Source organism: Carcharhinus amblyrhynchos, chromosome 8 (assembly GCF_965287045.1).
Source record: "Carcharhinus amblyrhynchos chromosome 8, sCarAmb.v2.hapA, whole genome shotgun sequence".
NCBI lineage: Eukaryota > Metazoa > Chordata > Chondrichthyes > Carcharhiniformes > Carcharhinidae > Carcharhinus > Carcharhinus amblyrhynchos.
The window spans coordinates 85,557,514-85,575,422 of NC_137331.1; the positions used below are offsets into that span (position 1 = coordinate 85,557,514).

The following is a 17,909-nucleotide window of genomic DNA, read 5'->3' on the forward strand; positions in this document are numbered from 1 at the left end:
ATAACAAGTAATCTCTTAATAGAATCAGTTTATATGGAGCCATAATGGAAAGTTTAGTTCAGCTGAAATAGGATCAGGAGCAAGAACTGGGTTTATGGATGATGTGCGTGTGGAGAAGGCATAGAGAGTGATAGGGAAACTGGGGAAAGGTGAGTTTAGGGCTATGTATGGGGGAACTAAAGAAAATTTGGCTTAGTGGATTAGCGCAAGGAAAGCAGTAGAAACAGCTAATTGTCACCAAGATTGAGACCATCCAAAGAGGTCTATGGGTTCCTCCCCCTTATTGTTGGAACTGAAGGTAAAGGAGGTAATGGGCAGGGTTTTTAATGATATAGTTTCCAGTAAAGAGAAAAAGCCAGGGGTTATCTATGCATTCTGAGATGAATTGGAAATAGTGAGCAGTTTTAGCAGAGAAGAACAGGACCCCACAAATACTCTAGATGCTGGAAATCTGAAATAGAAACAGAAAATGCTAGAAATAATCATCAGTTAAACCAGTATCTGTGGTGAAAGATAGAGTTAAGCTTTGGTTATGATGACATTTCATCAGAACTCAGTAAAGACAGAAATGTTGAGCAAGTGAAAGCCGGGGGGAGGGGGGAGAGAGAGAGAGAACAAATGGGAACGTCTATTATAGGGTAGAGAATAGGAGAGATTAAATGACAGAAGGTTTTATAGTAATGGGTTAAGTAAAGAAACAAAAGATATGCTCACATTCACATCCCATCTCAATACATCTTTTATGTTTTGCCCATCACCATAAAATCTTTTGTTATTTCTTCCCCACACTCATTCAATCATGTTTTCTATTGTCAAGCCAGATATGGCAGTGGATGGTGAAACCAGTTGTCTGATATATCCTTTCAAGATTGATACTTTGGATTTGTGTTAGCAGAGATGAGGGCTGTACAAGAGGCAATGGCCAGGGCAAAAGACAGTAATGATTTTGTTGAGGACAAGAACATCAAAAGGTGGAAGTATGGTTGAACAAATAAGTAGCTGCATAGACATTAAGGTTACTTTACTCCATTCATTTGTTGAAAACAACAAGACTTTCCACTCACCAGAGAAACTAAAATACTGTCACTCAGTGTCTTTTATAATATCCACCAGCTCTAAACCATTAAATAAAACTCTTTTGGACAAGAAATGGGATCATAGAAAAGCATCTTACAAATGGAATTGATCATACCCAGTTCTCTTCACTCCATGAAACTTCATTTTGATGTAAAACCGGTGGTAGGTAATCAATGCAAACAGCAGAATCTAATGGAAAGGTAAATTAAAAAAAATATTATTGATACACAAGTCTCTACCCTTTCATGAGTTTTGTCATTTTCATGTAAAATATCCATTGAGGAATTGTTGAAGAATTGAAAACCTAAATTTTTACAAGATTAGGCTCTGACATTTTCAGCATTATGGTAACATCACAAATTTAACATCAGCATAACTAAAAATATTCATATCTATTTGTGCAAGCAATCTGGTGAATCAGCAAGGGATTTTCAGATTTTTGTTGATTTCAAAGGGATTTGGGAAAGACGTAGCAAGCAGGAAGCAGTGAACAGGAGGAAACAAGGACATAAGGATAGGCGGTGGGCTGAAGGAAAGGAGGGGTTTGTATTCGGGCAGAAAGCAAGGTGGTGGGAACATGGTTTCAAAATAAAAGTGTGGATATGCGCAGTTGCATGTGATTCTTTGGTGTATGTGACCGCTACAAAAATAGAGGTCAAGGCTGGCAGCACTATTTGGCCAATTTCCCTAATACACAAACTGCATTAAAACAAAAAGACTGGGCAGAGAAGTGGCAGATGGACTTCAACGCAGATAAATGTGTAGTGGTCCATTTTGGCAGGACCAGCAGGATGCAGTACAATATCAAGGGTAGGAGTCTTAACTGCGTTGGAGAGCAGAAGGATCTTGGGGTCCAGGTCCATAGGACTCTTAAATCGGCCTCGCAGGTGGAGGATGTGGTCAAGAAGGCGTATGGCGTACTGGCCTTCATTAATTGAGGGATTGAGTTTAGGAGTCGGGAGGTAATGCTGCAACTTTATAAGACCCTTGTCAGACCCCACTTGGAGTACTGTGCGCAGTTCTAGTCACCTCACTACAGGATGTGGAAGCTATTGAGAGGGTGCAGAGGAGATTTACAATGATGTTGCCTAGATTGGGAGGCATGCCTTATGAAGATAGGTTGAGGGAGCTAGGTCTCTCCTCCCTGGAGAGACGAAGGTTGAGAGGCGACCTGATAGAGGTTTATAAAATGTTGAGAGGAATAGATAGGGTGGATTCTAGGAGGCTATTTCCCAGGGCTGAAATGGTCGCTACGAGAGGACACAAGTTTAAGGTGCTGGGAAGCAAGTACAGAGATGTTAGGGGTAAGTTTTTCACTCAGAGGGTGGTAAGTGAGTGGAATCGGCTGCCGTCGGTGGTGGTAGAGGCGAACTCGCTGGGGTCTTTTAAAAGACTTCTGGATGAGTATATGGGATCTAATGGCATTGGAAGTTACAGATAGTTCTCTGGCTTGGTAGGTATAGATGTGATCGGCACAACTTGTGGGCCAAAGGGCCTGTTTGTGCTGTAGTGTTCTATGTTCTAAAAAACATGCAATTAGGTGTGGTGTTCTATGTTTTTTAACATTTCATGTTGCATACATTATTACATAAATAAAACAAAATTTGTGCTCTAATGTCTTTTTAATAACAACAACTTTAGGTTTTAATGAAGATCATTTATATACGTTAAGTTCATTCAGCCCTTCAAGCCTGTTCCACCATTCATTTCGATCATGGCTGATTATCAAAATCAATATCATGATCCCATCTTCCCCCCATATCCCTTGATCCCTTTAGCACCAAGAGCTACATCTATTCCCCATATCTAATAACTATAGCTCTTAACTTTCCAAATTAAAAATCTGTCTACCTCCTCCTTAAATTTACTGAATGTATTGGCCCTACCTCCGATCTCCCTGCATATTTTACCCACTAGCCTGCACATCTTAGGACACTAAGGGGTAATTTTTAGCATGGCCAATCAACCTAACCTGCACATCTTTGGATGGCTTGATGGGCCAAATGGCCTCTATCTGTACTGTAGAGTTTCTATGATTCTATATATAAAATGCAGCACGACTCAGGCCAGTCAATCCAACCAGGCCATCCTGCCATTTATGTTCAACTTGAGTCACTTCCCATCCCTTCTCACTAAACTCTGTCAATGTAACATTCTATTCCCTACTTCCTCATATACATTTAAGGGGAAGCTCGGCAAGCATTTGTAATATTTGTCTGAACACTAGAGTGCTCACATTTACACCATGATCCGAGTACTTTTAATTCCTTCACAGGACGTAAGCATTGCTGGCTGGCCAGCATTTCTTACCAATCTCTAACTGATTTTTGAGAAAATGATGATGAGCCGTCTTCTTGAACTACTGCAGTCTATGGTGGTATAGATATATCCACAGTGCTGTTAGAAAGGAACTTCCAGAATTTTGACCAGGGACAACGAAGGAACAGTGATGTAGTTCCTAATCAGGATGGTGTGCAGCTTCGAAGGGAATTTGCAGATGCAGTTCCCATGCATCTGCTGCCCTTTTCCTTTGAGGTGGTAGAGGTCATAAGTTTGGAAAGGAGCTGCTGAAGGAGCATTGGTGAGTTGCTGTTGTGCATCTCGTAGATGGTAGACACTGTTGCCACTATGTGTCAGTGGTAGAGGGAGTTAATGTTTAAGGTGGTGGATGGGTTACCAATCAAGCAGATTGCTTTATCCTCTATTCTGTTGAAATTTGTGGCTGCTGTTAGAGCTGCACTCATCCAGGCAAGTGGTGAGTATTCCATTACAACCCTCAGAGGGTGGTGAGTGTCTGGAACAAAGCTGCCAGAGGCAGTGGTAAAGATGTGTACAATTTTATCTTTGAAAAAGCACAGTTAGATGGGTGTGATGTTAGTGAATGATGTAGGAGGGCTAATTAGGCTAATAAAGATACATAACCACAAGTTTAAGAATACTAACACAATAGTGACTAAGAGTGAATGATCTTAGGCTACGGAGAGGGCTGACAAGGGCTGTTGTTGTAGACATCAGCTCTAGGAATAACAAGTGTTTTTCATTTAAAAACAGGTATTTTGAATTTATGAAATGTAGTTTGATTATAGGATTTTGGGAAGCTTCAGGCTTGACGGAGGAAGCATAGACAGAGCCTGCGTTCCAAAGGACAACAATTTCACTGAATGCAATTGTGTTATCAGTCGGGAACAAGATGGCTATCAATGCCAGTTTGATGAATAGAGCTATACAGTTCTGAGCTGATTACGCAGGTGGAAGGCAGACATAAGAGATTTCTCTGGGTTGGATGAGAGCCACGTGTATTCAATTCGGGAGAATCATTCCCCTATTTCATTGTTCAGTGCTCCATGTTGCTGGGCAACAGAGGGGAGGAATTGTTGTAATTTAATGACATCCCATGAGGTTAGGATGTGTATTGTTATAGGCTTGACTGGAGTTAATAACAGGATGATGATTGACTGATCTGTATTAATGTTTACTGGATAATGCCCAGCAACATGATTTGGGAAATTTCCTTCAGGGGGGCATTGTTCTTCAGAGTGATATTGGGCTGACCACATTCTAGAACTTGAATGCTGCGCTACCTTATATCGTTTTCCCATTCGATCATTTGCTTAAATAAAGTTACATCTTAGAATCAGTACACTGCATTTCACAAGTCTTTATATTAGCTTAAATTTAGCAATAGAGAACCTCAAGAAAAAGAGCTCAGCAACAGTGTATCTTTAAGAAAGGTTTTTTTAAAAAACATGATTTCTGCAGCTCTCACAGCTTCAAGGGTTTCTTAGCTCACAGTTTCAGTGAGGTCATTGTTGCCAGCTTGACTGGAAACGTCCCACTTAAGTGTTTTAAATGGGGTTGTTTTATGTTGCTACATTATTAGAAGGATGGCCATATATTTTTGGAGTTTTTTCATTTTGAGTTTGGAGCTGCTGGTTTGAGTTTTTAGTTTTAGAAGGGACAGCAAGCCAAAAAAGTGTTTTCCCTCTCTCCCTGTCTTTTTTTTCCCCTTTGGAAATTTTCTTGCTTTCCTGAAGGCTGAAAATCAATTATTATTGGGCCGGACCAAAATCTCTCTGGTGTTTTGGAAAGCTGCCTTATCCTCGAACTGTTCAGAATGAATCCAGAGAACTGCAGACTTCAACCAAAGGACTCAATTTCCATTATTAAAAAGTAGACTTTGCTGTATTGAACCTGTTTAAAGAGTTTTGTCCGTGGCAAAGTTTGATTGGAACACATTAGATATTTTTAAGAATTATATATTATAGTGGTTTGTAATTAATTAAAGTTCTTGCTAATTTTCTTACTATACATGTTGACTATATTCTTAAATAAACTTTGTTTGATAAAAGCTGCCTAGTGGGTTGTTTGAATTATACCTGAAGGGAAGCCTATTGTGCTTATCCTAGCCAAATTCAAGACAAAAGACTTAATGACCCAGGTTAGCTCGACAGAACGCTTTGGAGTTTCTAACCTGAACTATAACATGGGTAAGATGGTTATAGAGGGATATGGGCCAAACATGAGCAATTTGGGACTAGCTTAGTGATTAAAAACTGGGTGGCACAGACAAGTTGGGCTGAAGATCCTGTTTCCATGTTGTAAACCTCTATGACATTTTGACTCTTTGACTTCAGGATGACATCCTGATCCAGGGATTTGTCAGCCCGCAGACCCAACAGTTTGCTCAATGCCAGTTGTATATTTCTTAAGTTCCTCCCTCATGTCCTGATTTACAGCTATTTCTGGAATGATTCTTGTGTCCTCTATAGTGAAGAGCAATGCAAAATACCTGTTTAATTAGTCTGCCATAGCTCTGCTTTCCACTATCAATTCTCCAGAACACTTTCTATAGATCAAACACTCACTTCTTTTTTATTTAATTACTATACAAACTCTTAATATCCATTTTATAATACTAGCTAGCATTCTCTTATTCTAGTTTATTTCCCTCCTCATCAATATTTTTGTCATTCTTTAATGTTCTTTACAATCTTTTGACCTCCATATCTTCATGCAAGTATATGCTTTTTCTTTAAGTTTAATATTGTCTTTAAATTCAATCTCTCCTCATTTGTCAATTCTGCCATCCCAGGAAACAGTCTGGTAAACTTTCTCTGCACTCCCTCTTGAACAAGAACATCCTTCCTCAGATAAGATGACCAAAACTGCACACAATATTCCAGGTATAGCCTCACCAGGGCCCTGTATAATTGCATCAAGAAAACATCCCTGCTCCTATAACTGAATCTCCTTATTATGAAAGCCAACATACCACTTAACTTTTTTACTGCCTGCTGCACCTGTATGCTTATCTTCAGTAACTGGTGTACAAGGACACCCAGTTTCTCATTGCACTTTTCCCTCTCCTAATTTTTGGCCAGAGACTAATCAGTTTTCCTGTTATTGAAGAGGATAACCTCAATTTATACAAATTATACTGCATCTGCCATTTATTTGTCTGTTTACTCAAATTGTTCAAATCACACTAAAGGATCTCTGCATCCTCCTCACAGCTCACCTTCTCACCCAGCTTTGTGTCTTCTGCAAATTTGGTGAAATTGTTGAACGACAATAAAAGCACAGATTGATAGGAGAACACAAAGCTCTAAAAAGGAGAGTATTTAATCAAGGAGAATGAGTATTGGCAAGTAGCTACACAACCAATGAAAAATGGATGTCTGCTGCTTTCCTAGCAAAAATAGATCTAATATCTTACACTGTACAGAAAAACAATGGCCAGAATTTTATTGCCCTGCGTGACGTGGAATCGGAGTGGGCGAGGATCGAACAATGGCCTCAGGTGGGATCTTACATTTTCCAGACGAGCAAGGCCATAAATCTTATCCAATAAGAGAGTTTGGCAAGGTCATACTGACCAAATATTAGCCTCAAGAAGTGAAATTACTCCAACTTCACCAAAAGTATTTACATCAGAAATGTTAAATAGTGATGCATCTAAACAGGAGCTAACCACAGAGACAAATTCAAATGCTGCTTCTGAAGAATCTCGAACACTGATGGAACCTGACACTGAAACAGTTTCAAATGAAAAAAGGCTACCAACAGAAGAAAATAAGGATACTTCAAAGGTGTCGAAGTAGCCAAATCCCAGAGTATTGCGTACAATTCTAAAGAAACAGATGTCACCTGTGAGACAGTTTATTAATTGTATATATGGTAAGTAATGGTGCAAAGTAGTGTATCTACTGTTGAATTGCATCTGTTGTTGAAACATCGGGAAAAATCTTTGTTTGGAGGCTAAAGTAAATGGGGAGAGATGTTCTGTATTCAAGTGGTTGCATTTATCCTGTGTATACCCTCACGTGATCTGTAATTTTCTTTGTGATAGCTACTGGCTGATATGTAACAGAAGGCATCTGTTCTAGATCTCCCACTCCAAGACAGCTGCAGTTATATTGTCATGAAGCAATTTTAGAATTGTGTTGAAGTTTCTTGGACATCCAAACCTTTGCATAACGAGTCACAGAACCTTGCAATTTACTGTGTCAAATGCTATGGTCAAGTCGATGAATCTAATAAAGAGTGCCTGGTGTTTCTCTCAACATTTTTCTTAAATTTGTCTGACAACAAAGATCATATCAGAGGAAGGTATAATGCCATATTGCTTTTCTGGGAGGAATACCTCACCAACAGGAAGTAAGCAATTCAAGAGAATGCTATTCCCTGTTGTGAAAGATGAAAATATCTCGATAGTTTCTGCAGCATTATTTAACTCCCTTCTAAAAAGACAATTACAACTGTCATATTCCTGAGTTTGTGGTACCTAAATATATGTTCTCATATTCAGTCTTCCAGTAGAGAGAAATTTGCATAATGCCCTTGTTACAACCAATTCTGTTGTGGCATTTTTTTAAGTTTATTTATTAATCATAAGTAAGGCTTATATTAACACTGCAATGAAGTTACTGTGAAATTCTGCTAGGGAATATATCAAAGCACATAGGCATATACCCAGTTTACAGTTTGATTTTGTGTAAAACCACAAGACCATAAGACATGGGAGCAGAAGTACACCATTTGGCCCAGTGAGATCATGACTGATCTGATATGATCCCCAATACTACTTTCCCACCATATTCCCATAAGCCTTGATTCCCTTACTGATTAAAAATCCGTCTACCTCAGCCTTGAACATATATAACGACCTAGCCTCTACAACCCTTTATATTAAAGAATTCCACAGATCCACTACCCTCCAAGAGCAGAAATTCCTCCTCCGTTTTAAATGGGTGATACTATACTCTGAATTTATGCACACTCTGCTCAGAGACTCTACCACAAGGAGAAACAATCACTCAGCATATGCTCTGTTAAGCCCCTTGAGAATCCTATACATTTCAATAAAATTGCCTCTCATTCTTTTAAACTCCACTGAGTACAGGCCTAACCTACACAACCTCTCCTCATAAGAAAATCCCTCTATACCTGGGTTAAACCTTGTGAACCTTCTCTAGACTGCCTCCAATGCCAGTATATTTTTCCTTAGATTAGGGGGCCAAAACCATTACAATATTCCAGATGTGATCTGACTAGTGCCTCAGTTTTAGTAAGACTTCCCTACTTTTATACTCCATTACCTTTGAAATAAAGGCCAACATTCCATTTGTCTTCCTGATTACTTTCTGATCATGCATGCTAGCTTGTGATTTACGCACCAGGACCATTAAATCCCTCTATTTCAGATTTCTGCAGTCTTTCTCCATTTAAATAATATTCAGCTCATTTATTCTTCCTACTAAAGTGCATGACTTCACATTTTCCTACATTATATTCCATCTGCTAAGTTTTTGCTCACTCACTTAACTTGTCTATATTCCTATGTCTGTAGACTGTGTGTCATCCTCACCATTTGCCTTCCCACCAATTTGTGTTGTCTGCAAATCTGGCAATATTACTGAATAGTATTCACTTCCCTTGTCCAAGTCATTAATATATTTTGGGAATATTTGTGGCCCCAGTACTGATGCCTATGGCACTCCAATGGTTACAGATTGCCTTCCTGAAAACGCCCCCCTTATCTCAATTCAGTCTTCTATCACTTATCAATCCTTCACCCGTGCTAATACATGACCCCCCAACACTATGGGTTCTTAAGTAGCCTTTTGTTTAGTACTTTGTATCAAATGTTTATGCAGCATCTAAACCCATTTCAGATGATGTATAGTGAACATATTAGCATACAATGGATTCATCAACCTGAGAAAGGTTGTTTTAGTTAAAGAGGAACAAGAGCACACCTATTTCTGATTGTGAAATTTTGTTATTGCATCATAAGTTTACAAGACACTGTACAACATATTTCACTATCATTTTGTTTTAATAGTTTTAAAATTAAATCGTATCATGTCCTTAATAGTTTACATCTCTTCCTTTATTTGTTAAAGACCTTGTGCATAGAATAATTGACATCTAGAAATGATTACAAACTAGCACTTAAAGTTTCTGATAACAAAATGGTCCCCTTCTGTTCTTTCTCCATACTCAGGAACTTCCCCCCCTTTGAGTATGTGTCCAATAATCTTTTGAAAGTTATTAAATATACTTCCACCATCCTTTCACAAGCAATGTAACATACCAATTTACTGTATATTTTCTTTTCCTCATTCTGCCTGTTTTTTTCTGCTATTACCTCAATATCTGTGTACTCTGGTTACTTACCTTCTGCCACTTCAAACAATTTCTTATTTACTCTCTCAAAACCTTTCATGATTTTAAACACCTCTTATTAAATCTCTATTTAGCCTCAAGAACATAAACACAAACAAAATGGAAACAGGAGTAGCCTATTCAGCCCTTGAAATTTGTACCGCCATTCAGTAATCCTGTGGTTATCTCCTTCTTCAGTTACATTGTTTTCCACTGTCCCCATATTCATTTATTCCCTTAAATAAGATCTATGCAAGGAATAGTGGTACAGAAGTAAAATTAAAAGCTCTTTATCCAAATACACAAAGCATTCATAAGGTAGAGAAAGCAATGTCACAAATAGAGATAAACCAGTCTGATAATACTAATGAAAAGAAAATAGCAGTAGGCCATTCCATCCTTCAAGTCTGCTCATTATGATCATAGTTGATCATCTAACTGAGTAAGCTGTTCCCGCTTTCCCCCCAAATTCCTTTGATTCCTTTAGCCCAAGAGTTATGTCTAACTCCTTTTTAAAAACAATGTTTTGATCTCAGTTGCTTTCTGTGGTAAAGAATTCCATAGGCTCACCACTCTCTGGGTGAAGAGATTTCTCCTCATCTCATTGCTAAATGGTTTATCCCGTGTCCTCAGATTGTGATCCCCAGTTCTCGACATCCCTGCCTTCAGGAACATCCTTCCTGCATCTATCCTGTCAAGCTCTGGTAGAATTATAAAGGTTTCTTTGAAAAACCCCCTCATTCTTCTAAATTCCAGGAAATGTAATCCTAATCGACTCAATCATTCCTCGTATTTCAGTCTCGGCATCCCAGAAATCAGGTTGGTAAACCTTTGCTGTACTCCCTCTATAGCAAGAGCATCCTTCTGCAGATAAGGAAACCAAAACTGCACACAACATTCCAAATATGGTCTCGCCAAAGCCCTATATAATTGTTGTAAGACACCTCTACTCCTGTAGTTGAATCCTCTCACTATGAAGACCAACAAGTCATTTGCCTCCTATACTGCCTGCTGCACCTGCACCCTTACTTCTCGTGATTGGTGTACAAGGACACCCAAGTCTCATTGCACCTTTCCTTCTTTCAATCTATAGCCAGTCAAATAATAATTTACCTTCTTGTTTTTGCTACCAAAGTGGATAATCACCATTACGGACACCAGGTTGCAAGGTGACAAAGGGTGAGAAATACATATTCCAGGATGCACAATATTTTGAAAGTCAGGCTGAATGGAACAGATATAGTAGCCATCATAATAAAGGATGCATAATGATACTACTAAGAAAGGAACTTGGTTCACTAAATTAATAAGTAGAATATGTATTGATAGAGATTAAAAATAACAAGGGTGGGAATAATTTATAGGCCCCAGGAGCTACATTGTTGGACAGAGCCTTAAAAAGAAATAATTGGAGCTTGTAACAAAATATAATAATCGTGATGAATGTTAATCTTCAAACAGATTGGGCAAATCAATTTGGCAAATATAGTCTGGAAGTTGAGTTTGTAGAACCTTTCACAACAGTTACAAGAACAATATATTTAGGAGCAAAATAATGACAAAATTATTTTAGGTTTAGTGTTGTTTATCAGGCAAGGTTAATTAACAATCTAATTGTAGAAGCTGCTCGAGGGAATGTGATTATAACAAAATCTAATTTCATATTAAGTTTTGAATGTGACATATTCAAACCCAATATGAATTTTAAACTTTAACAAAGACAGTTACATAGGTATGGGAAAGCTGGCTACAGTTGATTGGGTTAATAAACTGAAAATCATGGTGGTAAACTTTAAAGAAATAATTCAAACTTGTCAACAAAAATATATTCTGTTAAAAAAACTCAACAATATAATCTATCCATGACTTACTTGGGAAGTTAAGAATATTATTAGATTTAAAAAACAGGTTTATAATACACATGATGTGGGGATGCCAGCATTAGACTGGGGTGGGCACAGTAAGAAATCTCACAACATCAGGTTAAAATCCAACAGGTCTATTTGGTATCATGAGCTTTTGGAGCGTTGCTTCTTCATCAGGTTGATATGTACAAACAAATTAAGAGCAGGAATAGGCCATTGGCCCAACAAACCTACTCCACCATTCAATAAGGTCATGGGTTCTTCTGATTGCATTCTCATTTCCACAATACTACATGCCTTCACTCCTTTGCTAATCAAGAATCTAACTGCCTTTACCCATAAATCTCTAAATCTCTGCTTCTACCACCTTTTGAGGAAAAGTTCCAATACTCAGAACCCACAGGGAAAAAGATTATCTTCATGTTTGTCTTAAACTGATGACACCTTATTTTTAAACAGTGGCCCCTGGCTGAATATTTGCTTAAATGTCCTGTTTCGCTGACTGTTACAATTACTCGAGGAAATGTATTGACCCCAACATAATTCCAATACCTGAAATGAGGCTGTGCTCAGAAATCAACACACACACTGAAATGGGTATAGGTCCAATGGGTACGATGAACGTCCTTTCAAGTGAAAAGATCTGAAGGGGACATTTGTGCCCAGCATCTGTTTGAAAGAGAGGACTTTGAAGGCAATGTGCGAGCGGCAGCTACAGCTGCCAGGAACTGGGTCGTTGCTGAGAGAAATGGTTAGGCCTTGGCGGGTGGCTTGATGCAAGGGCGCATGTATGAGTGTGCCAGCAACCATGGTATGCTTGCACCCTTCTCATGGCATGCTGGTTGGGAATCAATGCCATAGGAGCAGAGGTAGGAGGAATTATCATGGGGAATGAGAAAATTGCAGAAATGTTGAACAAATATTTTTTGTATCTCTTCACGATAGAATAGTGGGAGAACAGAGTGGAGACATTGAAAACTGAGTGTTGACAAGAAACGAGTACTAAGTGGAAATTTGGTGCAGGAGGCATATCTTTAATCAGTCTTGTTCAAATTATAATTTATGTTGACTGGCGTATTCTGACTAAAAATTTGAAAACTGCAATAAAATTAAAAAGCTTAGTATAACAGAAACTATCTAGTGGTAGCAAGAAGTTGACGTGGCAGTTGCAAGCTGGATGTTAAGTCATCAGCCCTCTAAGAACAGGCAGAATTTTCAACCCACAGAATATGACACAGCATAGAGATAAACTTGGGGAACGGAGTGTTAAAATTTGGGGAATGGAGCGCTAAAACCTTGGAACAGAGTTAGCATAGGAACATACCTTCCAGACCTTTTCACCTGAATGGACACTCGTACTACCCTTAGAGCCTATACCCATTTTAGTGTTTGTATTGATTTCTGGTCAGAGCCTCATTTCAGGTATTGCGTGTGTGTTAGAGTCGGTACATTTCCGTAAGTAATTGTAACAGTCAGTGAGATTACTATGATGGAACGAGGCATGAATTAGCCATGATGGACTGGGAAACATTATTGAAAGGAAAGACAGTGGACAGGCAAGACAGGCATTTAAAGGATGAATAGATGAACTTCAGAAGTTGTTTATTCCTATTTGTTGTAAGAATGACAAAGGAATTGTGACCAATCCGTGACTTACAAGGGAAATGAGAGGTAATATCAGATTCAAGGAAGAAGCATACAAATTGGCAAGAGAAAGCAATAGGCCTGAGGGTTGGAAGCAGTTTAAAATTCAGCTAAGGAACACCAAAGGATTGATTAAGAAGGGGAAAATAGAGTACGAAAGTAAGTTAGCAGAGAATAAAAACAACTGACTGTGAACCTTTCTATAGGTATGTAAAGAGAAAAGGTTTGACAGATACAAACATAGGCTCCTTACAGTCAAAAATAGGAAAATTCATAATGGGGAATAAAGAAATGGCTAAGAAATTAAATTTGTACTTTGCTTCAGTCTTCACAAAGGAAGACAAGAATAATGTACCAGAAGTTCTGAGGAACAAGTTTTAGTGAGGAACTGGGTGGCACGGTAGCACAGTGGTTAGCACTGCTGCTTCACAGCTCCAGGGGCCTGGGTTCGATTCCCAGCTTGGGTCACTGGCTGTGTGGAGTTTGCACATTCTCCTCATGTCTGCATGGTTTTTTTCTGGGTGCTCCGGTTTCCTCTTAAGTCCAAAGATGTGCAGGTTAGGTTGATTGGCCATGCTAAATTGCCCCTTAGTATCCTGAGATGTGTAGGTTAGTGGGATTAGTAGGTAAAATATGTAGGGATATGGGGGTAGGGCCTAGGTGGGATTGTGGTTGGTGCAGACTCGATGGGCCGAATGGCCTCTTTCTGTATTGTAGGGTTTCTATGATTTCTATGAAGGAAATCAGCATTAGTAGAGAAATGATTTTGGGGAAACTGATGGGATTGAAGACAAATAAATCTCCAGGTCCTCATAATCATCATTGCAGAGTACTTAAGGAAGTGGCTCTGGAAACAGTAGATACATTGGTGGTTATTTTCCAAAATTCTTTGGAATCTGGAATAGTTCCTACAGATCGCAGGGTAGCTAATGTAATTCCGCTATTCAAAAAAAGGAGGTAGAAAAATAACAGAACTATAGACCAGTGAGCCTAACATTGGTACTGGGAAAGTTGCTAGAGTTCATTATCAAAGATTTCATAATTCAGCATTTGGAAGGCAGTGGTATGATCAGACAAAGTCAGCATGGATTTACAAAAGGGAAATCATGCTTGATGAATCTATTGGAATTCTTTGAAGTTGTAAGTCGTACAACTGACCAAGGCGAACCAGTGGATATGGTTTATTTAGACTTCCAGAAAGCTTTTGACAAGATCTCACATAACAGACTACTATATAAAGTTAAGAACATAAGAACATAAGAAATAGGAGCAGGAGTAGGCCATCTGGCCCTTCGAGCCTGCCCCGCCATTCAATAAGATCATGGCTGATCTGTCGTGGCTCAGTTCCACTTTCCCGCCCTCTCCCCATAACCCTTAATCCCCTCTCTTATCAAAAACCCATCAACCCGCTTCTTAAAAATATTTAGCGAGGCAGCCTCCACCACTTCAACGGGCAGAGAATTCCAGAGATTCACCACCCTTTGAGTGAAGAAGTTCTTCCTCAACTCCGTTCTGAACCGCCCCCCCTTTATCTTGAGGCTGTGCCCCCTAGTCCTACTGTCTTTTTTGAGCGGGAAGAGTCTTTCCACCTCTATCCTATCCATCCCATTCATCATCTTATACGTCTCAATGAGATCTCCCCTCATTCTTCTAAACTCTAACGAGTACAAGCCCAGTTTATTCAGCCTCTCCTCATAGCTCAACCCCCTCAACTCCGGTATCAGCCTAGTAAACCTCCTCTGCACTCCCTCCAGGGCCAAAATATCCTTGCGCAGGTGCGGTGCCCAAAACTGCACACAGTACTCCAGCTGCGGCCTCACCAATGCCCTATACAGCTGCAGCAAGACCTCCCTACTTTTATATTCAATCCCCCTCGCTATGAAGGCCAGCATCCCATTCGCCTTCCTGACCACCTGCTGCACTTGCAAAACACATGGGATTGCAGGTAGTGTCTTGAGATCATAGAAAGCTGGTTAGCAGATAGAAAGCAAAGGATTGGCTTAAATGTGTCTTATTCTGATTTGCAATCGGTGACTAGTGGGGTTCCACAGGAATCTCTGCTCGGATCTCATATGTTCACATTAGATAATAAGGATTTGGAAGAGAGAATTGCATGTATAAATTCCAAATTTGCAGATAATGCAAAGTTGGGTGGGAAGATGAGCTGTGAGGAGGATGCAGAGATGCTTCAGTGTGATTTGGACAGGCTAAGTGTGTGAGCATATGCATGGCAGATACAGTATAATGTGGATAAATGTGAGGTTATCCACTTTGGTAGCAATAATAGAAAGTCAGATTATTATTTGAATGGTGTAAATGGAGAGAGGTTGATATTTAGCGAGACCTTGGTATCCTCATGCGTCAGTTGCTGAAAGTAAGCGTCCATGTACAACAAGCAGTAAAGGTGACAAATGGTGTGTAGCCTTCATAGCGAGAGGATTTGAATATAGGAATAGGATGTTTTACTGCAATTGTAAAGGGTGATGGTGAGGCCATGCCTCAAATATTGTGTGCAGTTTTGGTGTCCTTATCTGAGGAAGGATGTCCTTGCTATAGAGAGTACAACAGATGTTTACCAGGCTGATTCCTGGGATGTCAGGTATGTGATATGAAGAGAGACTAATTTGATTAGGATGACATTCACTGGAGTTTAGAAGAATGAGAGGGGATCTCATAGAAACTTATAAAATTCTAACATGGTTAGATAGAGTAGATTCAGAAAGAATGTTCCCAATGGTGGGGGAGTCCAGAACTGGGGGTCACAGTTTGAGGATATCTTTTAGAACTGAGGTGAGGAGAAATGTTTTCACCCAGAGGATGGTGAATGTGTGGAATTCACTACCATAGAAAGAAGTTGAGGCCAAAACGTTGTCTGATTCCAAGAAGAAATTAGATATAGCTCTTGGGGCTAAAGGAATCTAAGGATATGGGGGAAAGGCAGGATCAGTGTACTGAACTTGATGATCAAAATGAATGGCAGAGCAAGCTCAAAGAGCTGAGTGGCCTATTCCTGCTTCTAACTTCTATGTTTCTATAAATCTTGTACAGCAACAACCTATTCACTCTTGCTTAATTTGGATTCTGCTTGGGCTATTTGAGTCTTGACCTCATTAGAATTTGGTCCAAATGCAATAGGATTTAAGCATATGAACTGCACAGAGCTTAATAAACAAGGTTTTTTTATTCCACCAGCGTTAAAATTGTAAACTCTCAATGTAACTTCAAGAAACAACCTATTTATATACAGTAATCACTGTCTTTGTCCTGCTCGGGGCCCCAGCTGTTGTCTCCATTGTGGAGAGAGAACAAAGTTAATGTTTCAAGTCTGGACGACTCTTCATCAGAACCCTGATTTGCCTTTAACAAACTGATGCTGATTCAATTTATTAGCCCATCTTTATCTGAATGTCATTTAATTTCATCCCAAATTTCCCATCAATAATATTATGCTGATGGGTCTATATTTGCTGGGTTTACCTACAAATATTTTTAAACATTTTCAATCCTTCATTCCTATATCTAAAAAGGATTGGAAGATTGTGGTTGGAACGTCCACCATTAAAATACCGTAAATATCATTAGAGAATTAGATTATTCTTGAAATCACTGTGATAGATTTTATTATTTATAAATGTTGGCATAATGTAGCAACAGCAAGTAAAAGTGCAGAAACATATTGTTATAATCATACTAGGAAATAGTTTCTGCAGGTTTATTTAAAAATAACCAATTTTTATTAATGGAAAACTAATGTAGTTAACAATGCTCTGCAGAAGTTACGAATGGTGACACTTACCTAACTCAGCAGATAAACGATGTAATGGTCTCGCTGGTTTGAGGGATTTGCGAATTACTGGTACCTTCCTGGTGGTATCCATGATTATTGGAGAGATCCTGTTTATAAAATTTTCAGTTTTTAGCTAATCTAATCAACACAAGAGTCAAATCACAATAACTCTGTAACACAGCATGTAAATTGTACTAAACCACATATATCTGAATTTGAGGATTTAAGTACTGAAGTGCTTCAGGATATCTCTGGGTTGTATATATGAATATGCATGCCTTCTTGCAAAGATACTGAACATTCTGAATTTATTTTAGATTCTTAATAAGAAACAGTTCATATTGTTTGAATTTTTTTTTAGGAACTTTAAGCACAATTTTCTTCATACAAGATGATAGATTTACCAGTCATATGGTTAAAAGTGCCAGTTTCCTGGAACATTGCCGAAGGTAAATCCTGTAGCATTGCATTTTAATTTTAAAAAAATCAAAATTTACTTTGTCCGTCATGATAGAGCTAACTTTTCTTTAGTTAATCGGCACAGTAATAATGCAAGGTTGAAAAATATTATACGAGTTAGATCTGTAATTGTCAGATACTGAGTTTCAAATACCAGCAATGCATTTAATTCCTTACAGAAGGAAAACTGAAGTAGCCCATTACCCCAGACTGCATGCACACTTCCTAACGGCTAATCTCAGATGAGTATTTTCACGTCAAGGGTACTAAAGATCACGGAGGAGGAAATAAAACAAACACTTTTTACTCAATCACACAAAAATATACTAAGTTGCATGTGATCAGAAGGATTATACCACTGCCCTCAATATTTCATAAATTTTAAAAAATGTCAATGTTCCAAATTATAA

General features: G+C 38.8%; 1 protein-coding gene across 1 annotated transcript in view; it reads right to left on the reverse strand.

Moving 5' to 3' along the window:
• Positions 1-17,142, reverse strand: part of gra (granulito) — a 103,706-nt gene extending 86,564 nt beyond the window's left edge. Inside the window, exons 1-2 of the mRNA XM_080194957.1 lie at positions 17,050-17,142; positions 1,193-1,266 (exon numbers count right to left, since the gene is read on the reverse strand). Coding sequence (XP_080051083.1) covers positions 1,193-1,266; positions 17,050-17,131 — 156 coding nt within the window. The 5' untranslated portion in view covers positions 17,132-17,142. The remainder of the gene's footprint in view (positions 1-1,192; positions 1,267-17,049) is intronic.
• Between the last annotated feature and the right edge of the window lie 767 nt (positions 17,143-17,909).